At 48.3% G+C, this 16,590-nt stretch overlaps 1 protein-coding gene across 2 annotated transcripts in view; it reads left to right on the forward strand.

Annotated features, from left to right (window-relative positions):
- The window catches only part of FBXO32 (F-box protein 32), a 25,171-nt gene continuing 8,581 nt past the window's right edge, over positions 1–16,590 (forward strand). The window contains exons 1-7 of one of the 2 annotated variants that reach the window (XM_064442133.1): positions 1–308; positions 599–655; positions 3,417–3,529; positions 5,223–5,272; positions 5,943–6,035; positions 13,020–13,113; positions 14,026–14,210. In XM_064442133.1, coding sequence (XP_064298203.1) covers positions 193–308; positions 599–655; positions 3,417–3,529; positions 5,223–5,272; positions 5,943–6,035; positions 13,020–13,113; positions 14,026–14,210 — 708 coding nt within the window. In that variant the 5' untranslated portion in view covers positions 1–192. The remainder of the gene's footprint in view (positions 309–598; positions 656–3,416; positions 3,530–5,222; positions 5,273–5,942; positions 6,036–13,019; positions 13,114–14,025; positions 14,211–16,590) is intronic. The other variant, XM_064442134.1, reaches the window with a different exon arrangement.

Raw genomic sequence — 16,590 nt, forward strand, 5'->3', positions numbered from 1 at the left:
GGGCTACCTCGTGCTTCCGGCAACACGCCGCCCCCGCCGCCGCATAAATAGGGCGGCGCGGCGCGGCGCCCGCAGCCTCGGCATCCGCCGCCCCGCCGCGCTCCGCCCCGGCGCTCGCCGAACCGCCGTGCGCCGCCGCCGCCGCCGCTCCTGATCCCGGCCCCGGCTGTGGTCCCGCTCCGCCCCGCCGCCATGCCGTTCCTGGGCCAGGACTGGCGCTCCCCCGGGCAGAGCTGGGTGAAGACGGCCGACGGCTGGACGCGCTTCCTGGACGAGAAGAGCGGAGGTTATGTCGGCGACATCAGCAGGTACCGGCGGCGGCGGCTCGGTACCAGCCCCGCTCCCGGCCCCCGGCGGCGCCGCCAGGGGGCGCCGCGGTGCGGTCGCGGGGGGGCCGGGGCGGTAAGATGGAGGGCGGCGCTGCGCCCCCTCCCGTGGCGGGGCCGTCCCGCTCCCGGCGGCGGCGGCGGGGGAGTTGATGTGCGGGCCTGCCGGTAACCCGGGGCCCTGGCCTCGCTGGGGCGGCCGGGCCCGCCGGCGGAGGGGCGCGGAGGCTTTCCCCGGGCCCGCTGTAAGCCTTAAACCGGGTCTTCCTCAGGGGCTCAGAGGCTTCCTCCCGGGTCCCTCGCCGACCCGCGGCGGTGGGGTGGGAAAGGTGAGAACAGTCGCCGCCCCAGGGCCTGGGCGCCGTGCCCGGGGGAGCATCGCCGAGCGCTCCGGGGTGGGGGGGGTGGGGTTCTGCAGGTGTGCCCCCCTTCCTCCTTTTCCTTCTCTTCCCCAAACAGCACTTCCTCGGGCTTCCCGCCCCTCGGGCTCGAGAAGGCTGATGTGTCCGAAGCCATAAATCATCCCCAGCGCGTGACTAATGTACCTTATGTGCCGCTTGAGTAATGCGGCTGCAAAACATCAACAAACCCCCCAAGATGGTGCGTCGCCGCGGGCAGGAAGCCTGTGCAGCAGCGTGGGTGTCGTGGTCCCCGGCCAGATTGCTCCTGTCGAAACCAAACTTTTCTTGCAGAGCAGTGTCTTGTTTTCGGCAGTGCGCAGTCGGGTTTGGGTTTGCTGGGACCGGGCTGAGGGATGGGTTAGGAATGCCCGTGACGAAGGGACTCGGAGCAAACAGGGATTCACTGTGAACTGCTGCTGAGCTCTTGCGCAAGGCGGGTCATGTAGCTCCCTATACCCCCTGCCCTTTTTATCCAAGCTGTAAATAAAAATCAAGTTTAGGATCCAAAGCATCTGATTTTAGAAAGGTAGAAAAATATCTGGCTGGTGGATTTGTGTTGGGAATAGTGAGTTTGGCATGGGTTTATACATTCCCATTAAAGGGAGGAGGTGGCATACTGGCCCTGGACTGAGATCCTTGCAGTGCCTGGTCCTGGTGCCCAACTGTTCAACCTGTCAGGATGCCTTGGAGAAGTGTGTGGAAACCTGGCAGTACATAAACAGGGGAATAATGTGTCTCCCATACTGGAATTCATCCACTGCTGTTATGAGGTTTCAGATTACAGAGTCATTCAGTAGGAAGCCAACAGCCAAGGGTGTCCTGTTGACATGTAAGACTTAAAGCAGATCAGTCTCGTGCTCTTGGGCTTGGATTCTGCCACTGCATGGGGCATCTTAACCTGCCTCATTATTGCTTTTGTGCAACCCTGGTAAAATATGAGCTTAAACATCTCAAAACTGCTTCTTCCTTACTGACATACTCTTCTCTGCTTTTGGTCCCACCAGCGGAAAGCCGTGCGGTTGGGAGAAATGTGCAGCTGAGATATTTAGGTTCTTCTTAGCCAGCTCCAGCTGGTAGAAGTGTCTGGTCCCCAAGCTGTTGCTGCTGTGAATATTGTCTGCCTGTATTGCTGCTGCTGTTCCCCCTCTGTGGTGGAGCCCACAGGAGCGGTGCCCTTGGAAGGGGGCACTTGGAGCAGGAAGGGGGAGCTGAGGCTTGGGGTGTCCTGAAGCTGGAGGAGGTTTCCTCCACCTCTGGGACCATGTGTGGGTGCCAAACCAGAACACCCATCTGGACCCTGCTGGAGGAGGTCAGAGTCCCTCATGGGGCTGAAACTCTGACTTGGTCACTTGATTTCTGCACATGCTGGTGGCATGGTGATGCTGACAGACCACAAACCTCCCTCTCCTGGCTGTGGGCCTGGACTGGTGTTTCTGTTTATCAGTAGGGGGAAACAATGAGCCTTGTCCCACAAGTTTCATGCCTTTGTGGGAGCCTGTGCTGAATAGCTGCTGGAGGTATGAGTTGGTATGGTGCTCTCTTTTTTTGAGGCTAAACAGTGTAAACACAAGGTCTGTAGAGGAAGCAGCCTGGCTGCGTAAGGGTCCTCGTGGCTGTCACAGGAAGCTTGCCCAGCACTGAGCAGCAGTGTGTTTCAGTGCCTGTCAGAGCTCGGGGGGGTGTCCTAGACCAGCACTGCCACAGCAGCTGAGTGGTGCAGTGAGGTGCCTGGGAACCTTCTTTGAATTCAGACCTGCACATAGCAGTCTCCCATACCTCGCTAGCTGCTAAAGCAGTGGGGGTGGCTCCCTTCTGTTCTACTGGATACATCACCTGTCTTCTCCCCAGCACCTGCAAGGCATCTCTGCAGCACTGGGCAGCATGCTGTGTCCAGGGGGGTCTCTGCCAAGAGCTGCTGGTGGGTGCTGCCCTCCCCCCGCATCCTCAGGGATCTGTGCTGCAGCACTGTGGCTGCCCAGGGGCTTCTCAGTTTTGCATTGCTTTTTGGATCTCCTGGTTTGCAGGTCTGCAGAATGTGGAGATGTTGATGCACAGCCTCTATAGATGGTCTTTCATTGCCCTCAAAGAAAATAAGGGGTTATAGCTCCCTTTGCTAATAATATAGTTACAGCAGACCTCCAGCAAATGCAGAAGATGGGCGGTCTTGGACAAGAGATCCTAGCTGTTAATTTGTACAGCCACTACTATGTGGGGCTTGGAAAACCACCAGCCAAGGCTGAAGCTCAGCTGAGCTTTTCCTGTAAGCTGTTATGTAGGGACTCTGATTAATAAATATTGAGTGCATATATATTTCCTCAGTGATGTCTAGATATCTTTCCACAGAAGTCTGGTTGGCTCAGAGTATCCACCTACAGTAGGAGGATACGGTGTTACTTAAAGATAGAAACAGGTTAAAGGGAGGAAAAGAAGACTGCCCAGCAGTGCCCCAGCACTAACTGCAATTTGTATTACCTGTTCCTGTCTGCTTAGCTAGCACAGCAATGAGGCACCAGAGGCTCATCTAAAAATACCATTACTGGATGCAAAACTGCATGCAGACTTCTTGAGCAGCCTGTGAGGAGGCAGGTTTGGAGCTCACAATGAAAACCTGTGTATTTTCTCTCCTTGCAGGAAACAGTGTTAGCAGACCGCAGAAATAAACAGAATGCTTGCTTTGTGTCATTCACAGCTTTTGTAAAAAGGATGATCACAACAAAGAGAATCTCTTCAACAGTCTGAACTATGATGTTGCTGCCAAGAAGAGAAAAAAAGACCTGCTGAATAACAAAGCCAAGATTCAATGTAAGATGTCTGTTTGGACTTTTTTTAAATAAAAGTTGCTGTGGGAGAATGGAAAATGCTTCATATCTATGGTTTTTGCACAGTGCATGAGGAGTCTTCCAGAGCGTCTCAAAGGGCTTTGTGCCCATGTTTGACCTAAGCAGAAAACTTGGATACAGTTTAACATGAAGATTTATGCCCGTTAGTAATCCCTGCTCTGAGGAGTTGTGCTTGTTGTGTTCAAATTTTTGTCATTTGTGTTTGTCAGAAGAAGGGTAATTTTTTCCTATGGTACATTCAAATGAACCAGTTCCAGTTTTTCCCCCTGTAGACTTCCTTCTGCACAACAAGCTAAATTTATTCTTCTTCCATATGCATGTTGAGTACTAATCTACATGACTGGAGGCTACAAGCCTGAATCTGAGCTTTGATCCTATCTCTGTGTGGAGTGCATGAAAAATGAAGTAAGACTTCAGCTTGCTCAAAACAATAGAAGGTTTGAAATCTTGCTGTTCGCACAGCGAGCAGCCTGGGGTCTCAGATGGTGCACTGTGGGAGGACTCGGGGGAGCCCACAGGGACAGCAAGGTCTGCATTGGTCTGATGGCAAGATAGGTACAAGTTAGATGTGAAGGCTATAAATGTAAACATACACAGAGGAAATGAGTTACAATTCCCACACTACTATTAGCTCATTGTGCATCCCCCAGGATTTCAGAAACTGATGCCAAAGTCTGGCCCCTCTGTGCATTTGGTTCTCTGAATAAACAAATGTTACCATGACAGTTTTGGGCTGGATTCTGCTGTGACCTACTATTTAAACAGGCCTGATGCAGGGTCTGCATGCCTGTAACTAAGACAATGTTTGTCCTTGTGCTCACAGTACCAGACAGGAGCACATCGCTGCATCCTTAGGTGGAAAAAGACTCCAGGAGGATAGCAGGAGTCTAGCAGGATGGGGAGATTAATTTCTCTTAGGCTAGCTGTTGAATTGTGAGTGTGTGGCAGAAGGGGTCAAAGGTCCATGTGAGAATCGGGTGGGAGAAGGAATGAGCTGCATAACTACTGTTACAGTAAGGACTCTTCTGCAAATGGAGTTAGCAGCATGTGGTGGGTACAGGGAAGCTATTTTGGGGAGTGGATGAGACTTCTCCCATCTGAGGGAAGGGAGGGGCAATTAGAAATAGGAGAATTTTGGTCCCAACTAGGTTTTTCTTTTTTAGCAAGTTAGCTGCAAGCATAAGCATGCTCCTCTGAGCCTGACCTCACTGCTAAAAGCTCTCTCCCACATGCCTGGTGTCTCATGACAATTTTGTTCAACTTCAAATTTGACATTCAATCCCAAGCCTGTAACCAAGGTAATAAATAGTTAATAAAATCAATAACAACAGAACCTGGCTGTCAGCCACACTTACTGTCTGGGACCAAAGAAGAGGAGATGCTATGGTATATCTGTGGCTGGCAGATTAAAGATTTACAGTCTTGGGCTGTGTCACTGAAACAGAAGCCCTTTCTAAGGCTCAGGGTCGCAATATTGAAGCAATATGGAAACAATGCAGCTCAGCAAGTTGCTGGTTTTGGTTTTGAGTGCAGTGGTGTAAACACAAAATAACTTCATTTGTACTAAAAGGGGCAGTAAGTGATGTGAGCAGAACAGATGCAGCCCTCTGCAAGGTGGAGGATTAACTGAGCAAAACATGTCTTTGTCCAAACAGATTTCCACCAGGAGAAGTGGATCTATGTTCACAAGGGGAGCACAAAAGAGGTGAGTGCCTCCGTAGGTTCTTTGTTCCCTTTTCTACTGTTTTTTCCAAGTGGTGGAAGATCCTAGGCTGATATAAATCAACAGAAGCTCTTACGAGATAAGTGGAAGATCTGGCTTGTGGTTGGAATTTCAGTAATGATTTTAAGCCCTGATCAGGGAGCCAGGGCCTGCTGTACAAAGCTTTGTACATGTGTTTAAAATATGACTTGTTTGCTTCCCCCAGTTAAAAAAAACCAGCCATTTGCAGACCAAGCCATAATACTGTTCTTGGCTTTCACCCAGTACAGTCCTAACATGGAAAATCATTGGAATTCATCACAACGGCTCGCTTGCGCTCATGGAGAGAAGCGGCTGTATGAGACCGCCCTGAACTTGTGCTACATATTGAACCCCAGGAATGTGTGGCTTGTTCTCACCCGTAAATTCATGGGTCATGAGCAGAGCTCGGGTCACTCTTGGGAAACTACTATAATCTACATTGGGCCGTGCCCAGTCTTGATGTCAGTAAGTGCGGCTCTGTGGGAGACAAGCCTGCCTCCTCCGGCTGTGACCTGGTCCCATGGTTTGTACCCATTAACTTGCTAAATTGAGTTGCCCTGGGTCACATCTTCCTGGTGCTGTCTGGACTTGCATCTACCAAAACATGACCCAGACTGTTTTTTCTTCTCAGCGCCATGGTTACTGCACCTTGGGAGAAGCCTTCAACCGACTTGACTTCTCCAGTGCTATCCTGGACTCCAGGCGATTCAACTATGTCGTCAGGGTGAGTGAAAGGCCAGGGTTTGTTCTGCTGTGATGGTGGTGGAGGCTCTGAACTGAGCACCAGTTGGATGATGGGAAGCACTGGCAAAGAGGGAGTCCAAGCACGCAAGTTGGAGTTTTGGGCTTTGCTGCCTGAAGTAATTGATGGAAGTTGTGTGGATAGATGCCCAAACCCCCCTCTTCGATCTGTCAAAACGGAGAGGGAGAGAGGTTTTTGTAATGTAGAAGATGGGCTGTCCTTAGCCTAGCATTCCTGTTGCTTTTCAATTGTGAAATTCACTTCTGAAACCCAGAAAACTTAGCTTCTAATTCTTCAGTTCTCACTTCGGCTTCTAATGTGATTCCTGTAGCCCCAAAAGGAGCATGGGTTCTCTGCAGAGGCCGTAGAGCAGTGCAGACCTCTTCGCACAGAAGGCTCCAGCTCCACGAGGGCTGTGGAGCTTTGTCTCCTTTGAGGTGATACAGGAGAGATTCTGGGGAGCTGAGCGTTTTAGGAATGAGAGGATAGGCTGAACCTCTTGGAGGCACTGATCTTAATTTCTCTGTTAAGGGTTATCGTGCTCTTAATCCTGAGTGACTGGCAGCGGTTTCAGTGGGTGAAGCATTTGGTTAGTCCTGACACCATCAGTTGGTAGGAAGGAGTCGTCAGTCCCAGGTTCCCTGTACTCTGGCTTTCCATAAGAGCTTTGCATTAGGGCTTCTCGTCTGGTGCTGGGTAGCCAAGGGGGGTGGTAGTGGTTGGGGGAGCTACTGTCCCGAGGGCTGTATGTTTATGTGCATGTGATCTGCAAATTGATCTCAAATTTCAGAATGCTTGTCAAGGTTTGGAATTCAATAAGCTTAAAAAAAAATCTGTTATTAACTTGAGGCTGTTTATAAACAGCTCCTTTTCACATCTCATCAGCGGTTGATCACTGGTGAGGCACCAGCTGTTCAGGTTTTAGGTTCTGGAGCAAGCAGCATTGGTATTGCTTTCCCTTTGCCAAGTCAAATGTCATGAGAAGTATCTAAGGAAGAAATTATCTGTGCAAGTTGACCTTGGTTTGTTCACCTTTTGTCTAGGTGACAAGGAGCCTGTGAAAATCTCCATCATCCTGGCAAGGGTCCAGGCATTGGGGGTGATTACCCACCCGCTGTGCAGGAAGGGCACTGGCAATCACTTGGATGTCTCGCTGCAGGGCGGTGGCAGGGAGTGGGGATGCTGGGGGAGGCAAAGCAGGATACAAGTCCATGGGAAGCCAGGCTGTCCTAGCTCTGCTGGTCCTGGGACAACTTGTTTTTCTGCTTGTACAGAAAAGGTGATCTCCAGCACTGAGGTACTCAGTGCTTTCTGATAATGGGTGTATATATATACACAGCCATGTCATCTTTAGGATTATTGTGGAAGGAACAGTTCATGCCAAGGCTATAATCCTTTAGTCAAATATCAAGGCAGAAAATAAAACAAAACTTGTATCTGGTGCTCCAGAGATCCCTTCGGCAGACTTTCTGTCTTACGACAATGAAGAACTCCAAAGACCTCTGCTAAGCATGGCCTCAGGTTGTGCTGTGCCATGTGATGGGCTTCTGCTGCTCAGCCCAGTGTGATGGGATCGCATGGGCCTGCAGTGATTGAGCTGAAGTCCCATTACATTTTTTGAAAAGCAAACTCAAATTTTGGTGAAGTTGGCCTGGCCTGGTGAGTAGGCTCAGGCTGACCTTCTTCCCCCTTTTTCCCCGTGAGGACTTCATAAAAGAATCCCAAATCTACTGTGTATCCAAAACAGCAGTGTTCTGTATGGAAGTCAGCGTGTGTCCTTGTTTCTACAAATTAACTCTCTTCTGAGCTTTTAAGAGTAGTTTCCCCCCAGTAGTCTTAAGGATACAGCACTGCTGAGAAGTACGAAGCTTTCTAATTGAGGCTGACTTGTGGTTTGGCAGATTAAAGAAAATATTAAACCTGGTACCATGGATCAAATATAAAACTGACTTCTTAAAATGAAAGGCTTGTATCGGCCAAGTCTCTGGTGGATAGTAGCTCATAAAATGCCTTATGTGCCAGATTTACTCATGAAAAGTTCTGCCTAGATGTGGATCTTGTTTATGGTCCTTTGCAAATCGCAGGCCTCCTAGAGCACACAGATGAGCAATCTGTCACATGGAAAATGCCTTGAACGTTGGCAGGCAAAACAGTTTTCCCTTCCCTCCCTCTCCTTGTTCTCTCTAGTTCTACCCGTTGCTCAGGGTATCTGATGAACTAAGTAGTGTGACATTAAACAAATGCTTTCCAAGGAGGGAAGTTTAGAGTTGAAGTCTGGGGGAGAACATGAGGATATCTGTAGGGGAAGAAGGGAGAGAAACAGCTGCAGGCGTGGGATTCTGCTGGCTGCACCCAAACTTGCCCTACAGAGAAATAAGCTACATCACTGCTGATAGCAAGATGGGCTTTCAGGCTGAACATCGACTTGTCTTTCTTCAAGCATTCCGTTCTGAATATCTTTGAACTCAAGTGCTACAGTGTTTTCAGTGCTGATTTTTTTGTTGTACAGAAGTGTCTGCTTCTTAAGATACACCCAAGCTAAGTTCTTGGAGTTCCTAATGGTGCACTGATAAAATGGGCACCTCTTTCGAGTGAGGTGGAGGTGTGAGCTGCAAGAAGCTTGGCAGGAATTTTTCATGGGCAAATACCATCCTCTGTAGCCCGTGAATTCATATAACTGAAGTGGAAGAAATTTTGCTCCAGCATCAATCTTGTCTTGACAGTCTGCTGATACAGTGCTGGAAGTGCTAAGTGTAGGTATTGGTGCCATGGCTTGGTCCTTGCTGATCTTTTAAACTATAGCATCTGCTACATGTTACAGGACAATGTTCCTTTTCAGAGCTAGTAAGAAGTGTGTGACTGACCCAGAGGACCTAAACTGTTCTTGGTCTTGAAGCCTGGTTTCTCTGTTCTTACAGATTCAATGAAAAGGCTGGAGGAATTCTGTAAGCATAAGTAATGTGAGCAGAGACAAAAGTGCCTGCAGCCCAGAACTTGTTGGTTCTCCTTTGGGAACACTCTGTTCAGATGACAGCGAGGTTTTGCAGGCTGCTTCCTTCAGAAAGATTTGTCATATGATGGTTATGTAGTAGTGTCTCAAGGGAAAGTGCTGTTTCTGATCATAAAAGCTTGGGTCAGGTTAAGCTGCATGGGCACAGCAGTTCTGGAATAACATGATCTAGATAGCGTGCAGCCTTCTAAAATAGTCTCTTAAATTTTTTTCTTAAGTTTTTATAGCAGTTAGCTCCGGGAGTCCTGGATTTATGTTGTGCTGAAAGAATATCAGCTTGATGCTGTCTCATGGAGATCTGTCAGCACCTGCGCTGTAAATCATTATAACTCGCCTTGCTCTTGCTCTACCTCCCAGCCGAAAGCCAATGTGACATTTCAGTCACAGAAAGTGAAGGGCCGTGAGAGTAAGGGGGGGGCTAGAGAGGAATTTTTCATTGTAATATGTTTCTCTAAGCAATCCAGATGTGATGAACCACATTGCCAACTAGGAGGAGCTTACGGGTCCCCACAGGGTGCCGTCCAGCTTCCCCATAGCTGGTCTGGGGCTTTCCAAGGGGGATTTACACTTCAGTAGTTAGAGACTTGTGATTTTAATCCTTACAAAGCATTTCCCTTTCTGAGGCAAGGTTACACCCTCCTGCTTGGTGCAGCAGGCCTGCTGGGGATTCTTTGGCTGTCTGCTGTAAGCCCCTAGCTGTGGGTTATTTGGGGTATGGATTGCCCGTGCACCCCCATGTTGAACCAAGACAGTGGCAGAAGTGCCATCTGGCTGTAGCAGGTCTAAGCAATGCTGTGCACAGCAGTCATGGGTGCAGGGCAACATGCTTTTGTGGCCCTGAAATGGGCCCTTGTTCCCTCCCACATGGCACTGGGGGTTTTTTTGCTGGTTTTTTCCCTTGTGCTTATGTGCTTATGATAGGAGTACCTGCTTTGCTCCCTGAGCTATGTGGCTCGTTGCACCAGCTGCTGCAGACTGACTGCTAGTGAGGTTTGAGCAGGAGCCCCATCCCACTTGTGAGGATGTGAGCAGGCTGCATCCTGCCAGCTTTGCAGAGGCTCTGGAATAGCCCACTGCATCTCTTGGCTTTTCTCCATGGCTCCTGCAGAGCCCTGAGAGCAAACAAAATAGGGGCAAGGCAGTAGGAAGGATTTTCTGGGGAAGCTACCAGGTTGCCTTTTACAACCTCTGAGGAGTTGAAAGAGTGAATTGGGATCTAATGCCCTGTTTTCAGGAGGTGATGCAGATTTTCCAGCTCCAGTTAGAATTGGCTGAAATGCAATCGCTTAGTGTTTTTGAAAAGCAAGCCTTTTAAAATTGCTCTTTACCTTTCCCTGTGCATTCTCTCTTACCATCTGTCCCTCTCAGTTGAGTGTGGGCTGGACTTAATGCAACTGCAACATAACACATGCTTGCAGCTCTCCAGCCTTTTTACCCTACTCAGCATTAATCTGATTCATCAGTCTGCTTTTAGTCTGTATTATGCAAGTGGCAACATTGATTTATTTTATAGTGCTGTAGACCCCAGTTTGGCTGTCCACTAACTGAGACCCTACTCTGCTGGGTCTGTGCCAACACTAAAAGACCCTCAGTGCACTGGAGCACGTGGGACACAGATTAACTGTATTGCTTACCTGTTTTTTGTGTGTTATATGAGCACAGAAGAATAAAAAATGTCTTTGGATTTGGCGGGCTAGTCAGTCGCTTCAGCCACCAGTCCCTGGGGAGCAGAGTAGCCCTAGAAGTATTCACAACATAGATTTTGTATGGAATTTCATCTTGTGTTTATTGCTGCAGAGGAAGAGAGGTGACACATGATATCTGAGCTGGTTCACTGAACATAAATTGCACCTTGATAAACACAGACAAGGCAAATTTGAATCTGTTCCTTTGGCTAAATTAATTTTGTACCAATTTAAAGTTCTTCAAGGAACAGATTTTTATTCTTGTTCCTCGTAAAGAATGGCCCTGGCACCTAGCTCTTATGGTATTGCATGACGTGATGCAGATCACTGGGTGCGTTTTGGTGTTTTCAGTAACGGGCACAACATTGCTAACACCCAGCCTGGAGGAAGCTGTCTCTGTGCCAGTTCCAGAACGGTACAATCTGGAGACAGCAGTTGTTTATGCACAGAAGAGCTGATCTGGGTGCATGTGGGGCTAATGTGCAGATGGAGTCTGGCAAGTTGATCGCTGTAATCAAAGGTCTGAAGACTAAATAGTTTAGTGTAAGCAGAGTATTACATACTACTTTGGGACACTGATTTTTTTTTTTTTCCTTCTTCCTCTAGTATTTCGTGAAGTTAAGAAAAGACATTGTTTTAAAACCTTCCAAACATCTTGCAAACTGCCTTGTTTTTAAGAGTATCTAGTTCTTGTGGTCTCAGTTCAGCTGATATAGCAAGAAGATCCACTGATGCTTGCGCAGTAAACACTACCCAACTCTCCTGCATCCCTTGTTGCTCCCAATCGAGCCAAGAAAACAGGCATCCTGCCCTTCACAGGAGTTAGCGCAGGTCTCTTTTTCATCTTGTTTTCTTTCGGTCATGCGAGGTACGAGATATTAATAGACTGTAAACTCAAAGCCATCTGATGATGCTGTTGGCCTGGAAATTAAACGGAAGAAGAGATTGGTCACTCTAGGCGACTTCACCACTCCTAAGTGGCAGTCACATGCCAGTGCCCGAGATGAGCAGAGCAGGCGAATGACTGCATTAATATCTCTCCCTGAGCTCCCTGCTTCATGGCAAGCTGCCGGTGACTTTTTGGATACATTCCTGTCATTCTTATAGCAGGGCAAACAGTTCAGCCCACAGCTTAGATGGCTTTTGACAAGAATTGATTAGTTACTTGACAAAAGTAGTCGCACCTCTGAGCTCTCTGTGGTGCCAGCAATGGGATACCATAGCTGCAGAAGATAAAGGATTAATAAGCTAGTCATGTGGTAATGTGTTGATTGATTTGTGGCATAAAAGGTTTTTCCTTTCCTTTCTAAATTAAAACAGAAGGCTATGTACATCCAAAACAAATGGACTGACACGTGAACAGTCTGTGTATTTATATAATGCTGGGGGAAGGGAGGAAGGCTTGGAAGATCATGGGCCACATGTTCTGCAGAGCATGATCCATAGGAAACTTCCACAGCTGTCCTTGTGGTGGTAGAGAGCCGGGGAGGAGAAGGCATTTTTCCTGTGGGAAATGCTTCCTTTAGCAACTGTAGCCCAAATTCAGCGTTCAGCTTGTACGTGAGTCAGGAGATCAGTGATGGGGAGCAAATTCTAATTGAAAGTAAAAGCAAGATTTCCATTAGGGAGGTTAACAAGTAAACAGGACAAACAGGGAAAGATGATTTGGAGTTAGAGCTGTAAGAGCTGAACAGACAGGAGGAAACCTTGGGGGAATAGGGCCTTGTTGGGAGGGAGGGTTTGTTTTTAATATAGTGCTTAACCTTTCTGCTGTGGCGACAGCACTCTGACAAAACTCATGCAACCCAGGAGTTTGACGTAAATTGTGGAGTCTGAGTCTCATTAATGCCCCATCAATAATGTCCCCATCCAAACAGGCATTTGCTCGTGTTCCCTAATGATGCTGCTTGTTTATGCCCCAGTGAAGGACGGTGACGTTGGCTGTTCGTTGTTCCCTCGGTGTGAATAGAGGCTGTCAGTGTGAGCACTGCTCTGTGGTTTCTCTGCATCTCTGAACCATGAAATCAAGCCTTTTTTTCCCCCCTGAAGATCATTAGAATGCCTTTTTTCCACCCCTTTCGCTGTGGGTTTAATTATTTGGCTTCTGCTCTCCTCCCCCTTTGCATTAGCTTGCTTTGTCGTTCTGTCTCCCTTTTATTTTCAAGCAACAAACAAGTCTCTGGACTGTTTTGCTGTGTCATGTGACCAGGAGTCAAGATTAGAAAGGTATCTCTGTGCTCTAAGGCTTGCAACTTCTATTTTTATCCACAGCTGTTGGAGCTGATAGCAAAGTCTCAGCTGACGTCACTGAGTGGCATTGCCCAGAAAAACTACATGAACATTTTGGAAAAAGTGGTGCAGAAAGGTAAGAAATGGAAACAGTGAGGGGGAGGAGGAGGAGGAGTCTGATTTAATCTGGTGTACTCTGTGTGAACCACATCCTCAAGAACAGGCGATGTGAGATGGGTGAAGAGGGGCACCACTGCTTATTTCTGTAGTGCCATTCCACTTTCCCTCAGTGAAGGACTATGGGGGGTGGAGGGGAAGTGGGAAGAAATATCTGTATTTTGGTAGGTATCTGAGAGGCGATTCCTCCTTCTCCAACTTTCCTTGCTGCCACCCCTTCTGCATCCTACTGAGTCCTATTTTTTGACTGCAGAAGAGATGGCTGCTCCTGCCCCCAGCCTGGCACATCTGTAGTATCTGCTGCCGCCTTGTTGCCAGTTTGCTGCATCAAGTGCTCCCACTGCTCTGGAGGAAAGGAAAGCTTGAGGGCTGTCTTCACCTGCTGGGGAGGCTGAACTGTGGTTGTGATGTGCAGCTTCCCTCCCTGATGCTTCAGCTCTGATGAAGCCTGCGAATTGAGCGCTCTGTTAGTGTGTGTGTGTGTGCGTGTACATAATAAGAAAGGAGATCCTGAGCTGTCTTGCCGCACATCAGCTGGGGCGGACAGGGGAAGAGGTGCATACAGATAACCTCTTGCACATATGGGAGGGGAAAGCTGGCTGGTTGCCAGTGGCTGGAAATGGGAAGTGCTGCAGAAAGGGCAGATGCCTCATCTGCTTATCCTGGGAGGATCTCTTTCCATCAGCTGTCTAACCTGCTGCTGCTGTATCTGGCTAATGTTTAAGTGCTTTCCTTTAAAAAGAAAAGCACAGGCTGGCTTTCTTGGCCTGTGAGGTTGTTATAGCAGATAACATGACTTACCTGAGAAACGTGTAGATTCAGAAAAGGATTTGGGTGGTTTGCATTTTTAACATTTCCTGTTCCTCCAAAGTACTTGAAGATCAGCAGAACATCAGGCTAATACGGGAACTGCTGCAGACCCTCTACACATCCCTCTGCACGTTAGTTCAACGGGTCGGCAAGTCTGTCCTCGTTGGAAACATCAACATGTGGGTGCACAGGATGGAGAGTATTCTCCACTGGCAGCAGCAACTGAACAACATTCAGATCACCAGGGTAAGCACAAATCCTCAAAGCTAAAAATAATGTGGCTTCTTCGTGAAACCTTCTCACGTAACAGCTTTCATTTGGGTGACTGCATCCCACTGTACTCCCAGTGCAAGCACAGTGCTGGGGAGGGACCTGGTGTTGCCAAAATAAGTGGATGCATTCCTAGCACTACTTGTGTGCCTTAACTCAAACTCAGCGTACATGACCCAGGATCATACTCACTGTTACTGGTCACAGACTGTGGCTTCACTCCTTAATGGCCATGAAGTGTGGTGTGAACAGAGCTGGGCAGGAAACCATCTCCCCCCCTTGAGATTGAGAGTCTTCAGAGATTAGGCCTCGATATGAAAAGTCAGCTTGGTCTTTCTCAAACTGAGAAATTGCCTTCAAAACTTGTTTATCAGATAGTTGAGGTTTAATCTGTAAATTAAATGCAAATTCCCAAATAGCTGCATAACTTCATGCTTCCTGGCTGAAAAAATCAATGATTCTTCCAGTAGTCTGAAGCTGCCTGTTCCAGCCGGACGAGTCCTGCTTTCACAACATCTGTGTTTTCAACAGTGTCTGTGTGGATGGGGAAGATGTATTAGTTGATAAATTCCTAACCTGACTTTGCATGGGAATCAAATCTGAACTTGCTCCACTTCACAGAATCACAGAAGGGTTGAGGATGAAAGGGACCTCTGTAGGTTACCTTGTCCCTCCTGCTCAAGCAGGGATGCCTACAACCAGTTGCCCAGAACCATGTCTAGACTCTTTTCACCTCAAATGGATATTTCCTCCACAGAAATGCTAAAGCTTTTCCCCAGTACTGACCTCTGTGTTCATATGCCCCTTGTAGGACTTCTCCACAGTGAACTGTGCTGCGAAAGTCCCACTTGGGCAGACCATGGCATGGCCTAAGGGAATATAAAAAGCACGTTTCTCCCTGGTGGGTCCAAGCAGAGAGGCAAAGAGCAAAGGATTAAGCAAAACGTCTGCTTTTCATCATTTTACATGGCTGTGTTCTCTGGGAACTCCAGGAAACAACTTCCAGTCATTCAGAGTAATGCAGGCTGCAGGACACAGAAGACTCTGGGAGGTCCACGAGAGTTTGAAGAGCTGCAAAAGCAGCAGTGCCTTATCTGATGGTGGTCTCTGTCCCACCTCTGCTGTCCCTTCTGGTGCCTGCTTTTGGGCTGCAGCTGCCTTTGCCCTGCAGGGGAAGTACTGGCCTTACTGTAGAGTGGCTGCTGCGGCGTAGCAGGTCTGTGAGCTGGGGAGCTGCCCTGTGCTTGGACACTGCCAGGGCCAGCTCCACCCACACATCTGCTGCCCTGAGTGCACCACAGGTCAGGACCTACCTCCTCCAGCTTAACTCAGTAGTACAGGGTGTTTTTTTTCCTTTTACTTGAGGCCCTCATAAAGCCCAGATAGGCATTTCAAAGAACTCTGCCTATCCAGACAAAAGTGCCTCAAAGTATTGCTTGTGAACAGAACTGGATTTTATGTATACTTATGCATATGTTTACAGACACTTTTCTAAAATAAAATAAATGTTGAGTTTGCAAAAAAAACCCTACACCACTGAAGATGGCTTTAGGTCAAGCTAGAACAAAACCAGCTGAGTTTAGAGGAAGGAAGAACAAGCACAGCTCTGTGCAGCCAGTTGCTTACAGTGCACTGAGTGCTTCTGGTGTTTCTGGAGGTGGGGGATGTCTTGCAACAGCCAAGACCTAAACATTAAAAAAAAAAACCAACTTGCAAAATATTGAGTGTCCTAGAGCTGCTTTAAAAAAACCCTCTGTCCAGAAAGTGACAGCATACTGATCTGCTCTGATGTAATCTGTTCCTTCTCCAAAAAAAAGTAATGCTTGAAAAGTCCTGGAAAGGAGTACTGAGGGAAAAGAAGTAGCAGATAAGTCTTTGGCCCTGACTCAGAAAACCTGTAAGGATTTGCTTGAGTCAAACTGGTTTCTTCAGAAATAAGACATAACTTTGGGGTTTTTTGACCCAAGGGCCTCTGAGCTTAGTCCTGCCTGTTGTGCCCCAGCAAAGCTTATGTAGAGAGAGTGCAAAAGACAGGCTGGCAAGGGAGATCAACGGGAGGTGATCTGAGGCTCCAGTGCATTCTTCCTTGATATGGAAGGGACAGGTAGGGATGGTGTGCCTGGACTTGTAGATGCTTCCTTGGTACAATTGTGTGTGCCACAAGGCAGTGCGCTTGCAGCTTAACTCTTGGCATGCAGGGTTAAAGCTGTCATGGGAAGAAATACCCTTTGGAGATGGCAGAGAGTTCATTCCTGGAGGGGTTGTTTCAGGCCCGTCTTGCTGGTGGAGATGGCCAAAAATGATGCCTTGGCTGAAAAGCTGTGGTCCTTGCAGGTACCAGGCAGTGCTGCATGGT

The sequence above is a fragment of the Phalacrocorax carbo genome, chromosome 2, assembly GCF_963921805.1.
Source record: "Phalacrocorax carbo chromosome 2, bPhaCar2.1, whole genome shotgun sequence".
Classification (NCBI taxonomy): Eukaryota; Metazoa; Chordata; class Aves; order Suliformes; family Phalacrocoracidae; genus Phalacrocorax; species Phalacrocorax carbo.